Here is a 9,451-nt window from a genome sequence, read left to right on the forward strand (position 1 = left end):
GTGTGACATTTTTCTAAAACAATACAGACTAATGATTTTAGGGCAGTTTCCTGGGGAGCATGTTCATAATATTTCCCACATCCAATCTAATGTCTCATTCATTGTTTCATATCAGCAATACTTTGTATAACTTCAAGTTTAATTGTGGAAAGTGGGACAGATTGGAAGAAGCAGGGGACAATTGTTACTCTATTTCTGCAACCTTATAATTTAAAGAGTTATAATTCTCCCCTGCTAACTTGAATAGGTTAAATCAAATGATCCATAGTATACAGTGCAAACTTGCAGTACACTGCAGAAAGAGTTACAATTCTCCCCAGCTAACCTGAATAGGTTAAAATTTAACCTATGCAAGTTAGCAGGGAAGAATTGTATTTCTGCAGTGTACTGGAAGTGTGTGCTGTGTACTATGGATCATTTAACCGTTAAATGATCCATAGTACACAGTACACACTTCCAGCACACTGCAGAAATAGTTACAATTCTTCCCTGCTAACTTGAATAGGTAAAATGTTAACCTACTCAGGTTAGCAGGGGAGAATTGTAACTATTTCTGCAGTGTGCTGGAAGTGTGTAATGTGTACTACGGATCATTTAACAGTTAAATGATCCGTAGTACACAGTTCCAGGACCAGTACACCTCAGAAATAGAGTTACATGTCTTCACTGCTTCTTCCAATCTGTCCCAACTTCCCGCATCACGCCCGCAGCAAGCCCTGTCACAGCTTCCCTCACCGCAGGAGTCCGTTCCCTGGTCTCCCACTGTAACGGCAACCGCCGTCAGCGCTCACCAAAGGACCAGGGAGTGCAGGATTCCGCCGCTTCTCGTCGCCGGCCGTCAGCGTCCCAGGGTGGAGCGCACACATCCACTTCCGGGTTCGGACGCCGGATGCGTTCCACCGTGGGACGCGGAAGTGCGCCGCCTCGATCAGCGGCTCCTCCCCCAGCCCTTAGCCTTATATAAGCGCCCCAGTGAGACAGTATGGCGTTCCACTATTGAAGACTGAACGCCTGCTGTCTCCTGGGACCCCACAGCTCTCCTACCGCCAGCTACACAATCCTTGGACCGAATCCTCTTGGACTCCCAGCACCTTATTTGCTACAACCTAACCGCAAGTACTTGTGCATACTGCACTTCAACTTTACCATATTGGCTGTGTACAGTATACTGGGAACCTGGATTAGCTCCCTGTGCTCCATCTACTGGGCTGTTGGGATACTACACCACTGACTCTAATTATAGCTGCAAACACTCCTGCAACTCTTTTTGTCATCCCTAACCAATACAGATTCCTGGTACTGTTAATTTGAGATTGGGCATATGCAATAATATCCCTATCTAAACTTTATACCTTGTTATTTTTTGGCTGTGATGCTTGAACCCTAACTCCCCGTTAAGATTGGGAGTGAAACCAGGGTTCCGTCTGAGTAGCCTCCGCAGTTGCAATCCACAACCCCAACTCAACCCCAGGTGTTAAACCCACATGGCCCTTAGTCCATCGGCGCTGTGCAGGAGTCCGTTCCCTGGTCTCTCACGTCGCCCTTCATTTGTTGGTGCTGTGTGGGAGTGTCATCCCCTGTTGCTCTTGTGGACGTGCTGTGTCTCTTGTGGGAGGAGCTTATGTGAGATCCTTGTTTAGCTGCCCAGTAGGCTGCCCAGATGACCCCTACAAGCGGGGTACCTCTGGGCAGCCTGAAACTATTACAAAAATTAAAGTGCATGTATCGGCACTATGTATCGGGGCATTTTCACAAGTACAAGTACTTGTGAAAATGCCCTGTATCGGCCCTGATACCGATACTAGTATCGGTATCGGGACATTCCTAGTCAAAAATATATAATTTTTACATATAATTTGTACCTTTTTATATTTTTGCCTTTTTTAAAAACATAAATAAAATACACTGATGCTGACAATGACCCTAACACTAACCGAGTTTAAGCCCTGATCTAATAATTTTATATTCAAATAAAATAGAAATCTGAACACATACAAATACTAATACAAAAAATGACAGTTGTTCAATGCCCTTTATACAGATATAAAAAAGGGATTACGGTCCCAAAACACATTGAACATATAGGTGTTCTATGTGTTAAGTAACTAACATAGATAATCTATAAACCTAAGGGAAAAAGGAGGAGAGAAGGAGTAACCATGTAAGCTGAACTGCAAGCCATTGCATGTTCTCTTGGGATACATGTGATTTCAGAGCTCTCTCCCTAGCAGTTGTTAGGCAAGAACTCTCCAGCGAGTAACTAAGGAGCGAGTAAGAGAGTGAGGCACAGCACTGTGTGCATCCAGGAATCTGCTGGCATGGAGCTGCTCGTTCAGCAGATTTTCACTGTCCTAGGACTTCTTTTATGCCTGCAACTCACCCTGAAATTTTTAGGATTTTCCAAATACCTCTTTCCACAACTTTGGGGAATACCATCACCCTCCTTCTTTAAATCAATGGGAAAATGGGCAGGTAATACAATTGTCTATATATATTATTCTTGCTGCTAATAGTCTTAATCCTCAATGCGAAATACTCATCCTTTTTATCCACAGAAAAAAACATTTCCATTTAATATTCTTAGGTCTTCAAATTACAATTCATTAAAACATTTATTTCAAGTTTCCTTTCTATGTATTTTGTCATCTCCTAAACAAGGTTATGTGCATTCCATCTTTTATATGATTGTTATATGCCTATTAACATTACAGAGGTCTAGATATTGTGGGTAAAAATCTATAACATATTTGTAATATATGATGTTTAGAAAACGATTGTGTTCATCATACTGCATGCATTAACCATGTGAATATGTAACATCCGTGTGTTATTATGTCAGTGGAACAACATGTGGAGATGTTAGCCCCCATCAGTTGCAAAGTTATATTTTGCTGTGTCTGAGTTCTTGGAAGAAAATGGTTTAGAACTTTAGAAACTTTAGTTTAGTGACAATTCACTTTTTATAGCAGTGATATATTTGGAAGTCATAAAAAAAAAATCACTAATTGGGATATAACTATCTATTCATTATCAATGCACGTCCATTGAACATAAAATTGTATGAGTCAGGAGCAGTTGCTGCAGTGTTCCCAGCCAGAGTTTAAATGCTAGGAGAAATGCCTGTTAACGGACTGTCATATAGACAATACAACTCTATTTGTAAGGTTTGCACACAAGATCTAGATCTAAGGAATCTACGATTTTCTTTTTTTTCTGGATAAGTATGTGCTAGATCAATACAACAGAAGATTTACTTTTCTGGAAAAATGAGGTAACTCAATTGGCAGGCTTTTTTCAGTCTTCACCTTCTGCATTGTCTTTAATACTATTAAACCACAATGACTAAGTGATTATAATACATATGGTTAGTCTATATGAGCATAAGCAAGCGACTACTTTTTTGTTCTTTTATGCTTTTGTCTTCGTTCACACTATGAATCATACTCTGTGTCCAGAGGAAAGAAAAATCCGGGGATAAAAGTGAATCAGATTTTGTGATGCGATTAAAATGTAAATTATTGACTGCTACTATGCATTTAGTAGGTTATTTCTTACAACTGTTGATGTGTGAGTCATTGTATAGAGATAAAAGTGTATCCATAGCCAATACTTTTCAATAGGATTGGGATGGAGCAAGAAATTGTAGTTTTTTTGCTGGGTCACGTTTGGGGAGATTTCCCCTCTGTTTCTGTTGCAGAGACACTACAGGAAGTAAAAAGAAACGTCAAACTAAATGGATTGTTTAGGCAGGCCTTTACATTACAACATTTCGGCAAATCTAAAGAAGATTGTACAAAGATTGCATAATCATATGGTAACGTGTATGACAAGCTTTAGACAAATTTCCCTTCACCTCCTTTTCTTGTGATAACTCTACAGTTTTGTTTTCTCATTACTTTTGGTCCCAGTGACAATGGTCACCAGTACAAATGGAGACAGACAGCAATAAAATCGTAACAGTGGTTTTAACCATTACCCATTCTATCCAGAACTAAAATGAAAACTTTTGGCTAGAGAGACAGTTTGTTCAGGCATAGGGCAAGGAAATTCAACTTCTCTGGTGTCCATATTTGCTTTCTCTTTAAGTGTCCTGGTCAACTGCCATTTGCACAGTACAGGCAGCAGAAATGCAGACAGCCTATTGTTCCTGCAAGAAACTGTATTGGTCTACATGAGACTCCCACTTCTTTCCAAGTCGAAGCATTAAAGCACAACTAACCCCTCTTATCCTTTACAGCCAAGGAAGGTGCCATCTTAACATCTATTTAGGTCTTCAGTGGCCATGGTGCTGCGCATGTGATTAGCTATGACACCAGACATTTGAAGGATTGTCTGACTGAGAGCTGACATAATCACATTGGCAACTGTGGCTAACTGTGGTTATCACCAGGGGCATGCCATGAATGTAACTGTTGTGAGAAACTATTAAATCAGTGGGTTTAAGGCCGTCTGTACCAGACACTAGGCCCTGCGTTGCCATTCGGCTATCATCTAGAGTCTTAATGGGCAGAAGAGGCCCTAATATCTGGCAGTTGAATAACAGTGGTTGAGGATTATTGTCCATCTGGTCAGAAGTCAAGGTCCTGTGGTTCTACGTTTTGGAACCACAGGTTGTATTTGCTTTAGTATTGATACCTCAGGCACTTTTTAGGCCATGTCAGGTTCACTTTAATGCATAGAGAAAAGACCAGTTAACAATCCACAGCATAGGTACAGTCTAATCAAAATGAAAAACTAGCTAAAAACACATATGGGGTGATTTACTAACCTAAACACACACACGCACCAGGTGAGTGTGCATTTTTACACAGCAAAACTTATTTATCAACCAAACACGAGCAACGTGTAACATTTTCACGCCGTTATGGCGCGTTTTTATGTATTTACGTACGTGCGCGTCATGTAGCATGCGCCATAGGCTACACGCCGCTCAAATAACGGCATGCAAGTCTCTAAAAGCATATTTCCACTAATGCCATATATGGAAAAATCATGCACATGATGCATATATAATGCTGCTTCACAGTTTAGACAAAAATGGTTAGCTCATGCATTTACATTCCTGCATTCATCAACGCAAGCAACACAACATAGAGTAATTTACACAACATCACCATGCAATTCATGCTTGGCTTTGCACAAAACACCTGCTGGGTGTTTACACACTACAAAGGTGTCTAGATTCCACCAATAGCTCATGCTGGGAGGGAACACAGTACAGAGGTGTATACTTGTTCATGGTGTGTTTATAAGGTTAGTAAATCAACCCCATAGAGTCACTCCCTATCTACTCAGGAATTCAGGCTCCCATTCTGTGACCCTGCCACTCCAGATTCCATGATGTCCAATACATAATGTCTGACTTTCTGGTACTAAGTTCAAGGGCCCTACTTCTTCGACAAAGCCTCTAATCATATTTAAACCTATCTTGGATCTACTGTTAATACATAGAAAAGAAAGGGGTAGTAGCACAGCATAGATTTCAGAAAGCAAACCCACCTATTGTATCTGTAAGGTGCTCTCTGGAATCAATCTACAGTTAATTGCATAAGATCCAAAATAAGGTAATGTCTGTGGAGTTTGTGACTTTTGCACAGTTTACTGGATAGCATAAGCGGTTCACTACTTTCATATGTTACCTAGAGTTAGTTCCTAATACCCAAAACAGTCAGCAGACTATGCCCAGATACTTAACATGTTCCCATGTAACATTTCTGCCCTTCAATTGTGTCACCAGATACTTATAGAAGATGCTTAGGGTCATCTTAGGCCCAAACCTGATAGTCCTATGTGATGTATGGGCACTTTTGGTATACACCTAGAATGTTAGGTTCATTATCCCTCAAGTTAGAAACTGCTTGTCCGACTAAAATGAGGAAAGGAAGGTGTTAATCATGTGTATGTATGTGTATATTCTATCAGTCCATCAGGTGAGTTGCATGGGTAAAGCAACTGTCTCTAAATCAAAAAACTGTAGCTCCATGCAAAGAAAAATGTAGATGCTCGCCTCTCCTGTTGCCTACTCCACTGATCTCTGCAGGATATATTGCCTGCTATAGAATCTTCAGTAACCAATCCTCCCTGCCCCTACAATGAGCAGGCCTTGTATGCAGGGTTTTTTCAATGCACGCTGGAGGGAGACTCTGTGCCAAGTGGCAGCAGGTGCTGGAAAATGGAATACTTTGGGGTTCATTTATCAAAACTAGAGCAAACAAATCTGGAACGGTTGCCCGTGGCAACCAATCAGCTCCTCTCTTCAGTTTGGTCAGTTAAGATTTGAAAATTAAAGAGAGAAGCTGATTGGTTACCATGCAAAGTTGTCTCTAGATTTTGCCTGCTCCAGTTTTGATAAGTTACCCTCAGAGTGTTTTAGCACTGGGCAACCTTTCAAAGGCACTACTGAGTGAAAGTATTCTGGTCAGTGGAGCCTGTATAGTCCCATCTGTGACATCACATCACAGGAGCAGTGAGAGACATGGAGCCTGCGTAGAGGTAAGTCACAACTAAACACCAATGTCCAGGGAGTCCCGTTGATCCCAATGCTGGGTAGAAAAGTGTGTATCTAAGTTCTTAGTATTCTTTGCAGAAGCCCTATAGTATAGATATCAGTTGTAGCACTTTATAAGATGAGAAGAGGGACACCTTCCACCACAAGGGAGGAATTTAGCAAAATGAGAGCAAACAAAATCTGGAGCATCTGTACATGGGAACCAAACAGCTTCTACCTTTCATTTTCAAAGCTTAACTGAGCAAATTGAAGAGGAAAGCTGAATCTATACTATGGACAACTGCTCCAGATTCTGTCTTCTCCAGTTTGATAAATTTCTCCCAATGTATATAGGCAATGGACACATACCTGACAATCACTGTGTTGCAGGAATTTACACTGAGTGGCCAGATTATTATGACCACCTGACGTTTGTAGGCAAATTAGCTATAATTTCATGGCGAAGTTGCTAGAGGGCCAGACCCTTATAAATAGGGAAGCAGGTTGTTTACCACGACAGTAGAAGTGATTTTCTTCTGAAGATATGGGTAAACAACGCGATTTAACAGCCTTTGAACGTGGGATGATTGTTGGCGCTCGGAGCCATGGAGCGAGTATCAGCAAAACAGCAGAATTTGTTAAATGTTCAAGAGCAGCTGTTGTTAAAGTGTTTAAAGACTGGACTGTCAGCCGACAATCTGGGTCTGAATATGCGAATTGTGGCCGTCAGCGACTAGTCAATGTTAGGGCAGAACGGAGAGTGGAAAAACTGGTACAAGACAACAGAAGGGCAACAGTGCAGTGTCAGATTCCTCGCATCACCTTTCAACATCTCGTGGAGTCACGAGGGGGCCCAACGAAGTCATCTCATGGAGTCATCTCGTGGCCCAACGAAGTACTGATGGGGTGGTCATAATAATCTGGCCACTCAGTGTATATGCCAAAAATTATTGGTTAAACCCAATATTGTCCTTTTCCACCATTACTTTTCCTTTATACAGAGAGATTTGGTTTTAAAAGAGGGACAGTCCCTCCAATTACGGACTGCTGGGATGTATAGCTTAAAGTAGTTGTTTTCAATCTCTTTAAATCTGCAACTTTCATTTAAAATCCATTATGGTGCTTCCTTGAAGACACTTGCTTAGGTACCTCCTGATACAACTGGGACCCAGTTGTGCTCCTCTATTGTCACCCTATCACACACGGTCTTGATGAAAACTACAAGTGACCATGCCAACACATATCATGCAGGCATGTTCCACCATAATCAGGATGCCAGCTTTAAACAGGAGTAGATCAGCAGCACGGGGGTGCAGAAATGGATAAAAAAAAAAAGTAAAACAGTATTTTAGAACAAAATGGCAATATGATGTACATTTCTTTAACAAACCTAATGACGTCCAGTTAGGGACGTAACAACAATCTATCCCCAGCTATGTTAATGCCCAGTAAGATTGAAGGTGCAGTATATCATATCAGAGTTTTTTCTATTAAATTCACTTTATCACCTTCACTGCTGCAGTCCAATAAAATCCTGAGGGTCTGATTCATAAAGCTGTCATAGCACTTAGACTTACTAAGGTTGTTCCTTTAGCATGAATGAAATTCTATCACAGTTTGATGAGTTAGGCCCTAAGACTCACTTCCACCTACGTATATCCCCACATAACATGATGACTTCCTTTGTATTATGTCTCCAAAACTACTATAATGACATACAGATGTGACTTGAGAACTATTGTAGGATAGCCAGAAGCATTTATGATTAGACATAAAATACCTTTCAACTGAACCTATGAAAACTGATCTCTCTTTATATTAAAAGGTCTCTTCTTGAAACTGTCATATTTTATATCTGTGATGACACTAACTGACTAGGGAAGCATTTGTTTTGTAAATGAATCCTATGGAGTTTTTCATAGAATAATATCAATGAGCTATTCACTGACAGGATAACACTTCTTGATTTACAAGAAAGCAATACGAAATCATGAAAATCTTGGATAATTACAGCAAACGTGATGTTATTGCCAATAGCAACTAATCAGGTTTCACCTTTCCTTTTGTGGAAAAATTATGCAGAAATTTTGATTAGTTGCTACGGACAACAGCTTCACGTTTGTTCTTCATTTCTTTTCTCCTGTCCCAATATTGGGATTATATGAGCTCAGAAATGTATGGATATGTACTCACATTTCTACATGTTTATAGGACCCGCTTTCTCTTTGACAACCAACTATAAGAGCCTCTTGCTTCAGTAATGAATGTAGCTTCTTGTTAAAGCCCAACTCTGGGCTCCTAACTTCCCCCCTTTTCCCACCTGCAGGTCCCACAAACTGTATGTTTCACAATATGTTTTTATTCTCGCCTTTTCTGAAGTACTCAGGCCAAACAGGCTGTGATGACAATGAGTTCTATTCTTCTTTTACTCTTCTCCGGGATAGCTGGTCTTCAGTGATGGAGAAAGTGAAGTCAGTGCTGTTCTCTGCACCATTTCACACTGAATGCAGGGCGATATGTTGACAACCTGTCAGGGGGTGTGGCCATGATAGATGCATTCACAGTCTTTCCTCAGTTCTCCCTCTTAAGTGACTGAGAAAAGAATTAAAGGAGAACTATGGGGTCAGTGTTTTTCCCCATAGTTCTCCTTAGGGTAACGGGAGGACACAAACTAGCGTCCTCCCGTTACCCTAAGCTCAGTATACCGCGAGCTACAGCTCGCAGTATACTGAGACGCCGCACCTGGAGCGGATCCCGACTCGGAAGACGGGATCCGCCCAGCTGCTTGAGTGACAGCTGGCTCTGCCTACCTAGAGGCAGAGCCAGCTGTACCCGCCCCCTCCCCCCGTCCGTTCCGCCAGTCAGCGCTGGCAGATCGGAGCGGGGAGAGGGGAATCCAGCCCGGTATGTGTTCCCTCAACTCCCGATCTACTGAGCCGACCTGTGACAGTCTCATTGTCACAG

The 9,451-nt window shown here is 41.4% G+C and overlaps 1 protein-coding gene across 1 annotated transcript in view; it reads left to right on the forward strand.

The window, feature by feature from the left end:
* The first annotated feature begins 2,225 nt into the window (after positions 1–2,225).
* Positions 2,226–9,451, forward strand: part of HSD17B3 (hydroxysteroid 17-beta dehydrogenase 3) — a 53,176-nt gene continuing 45,950 nt past the window's right edge. Inside the window, exon 1 of the mRNA XM_018557868.1 lies at positions 2,226–2,472. Coding sequence (XP_018413370.1) covers positions 2,319–2,472 — 154 coding nt within the window. The 5' untranslated portion in view covers positions 2,226–2,318. The remainder of the gene's footprint in view (positions 2,473–9,451) is intronic.

Source organism: Nanorana parkeri, unplaced genomic scaffold, assembly GCF_000935625.1.
Source record: "Nanorana parkeri isolate BGI_ZX_2015 unplaced genomic scaffold, ASM93562v1 scaffold307, whole genome shotgun sequence".
In the NCBI taxonomy this organism is placed as follows: domain Eukaryota; kingdom Metazoa; phylum Chordata; class Amphibia; order Anura; family Dicroglossidae; genus Nanorana; species Nanorana parkeri.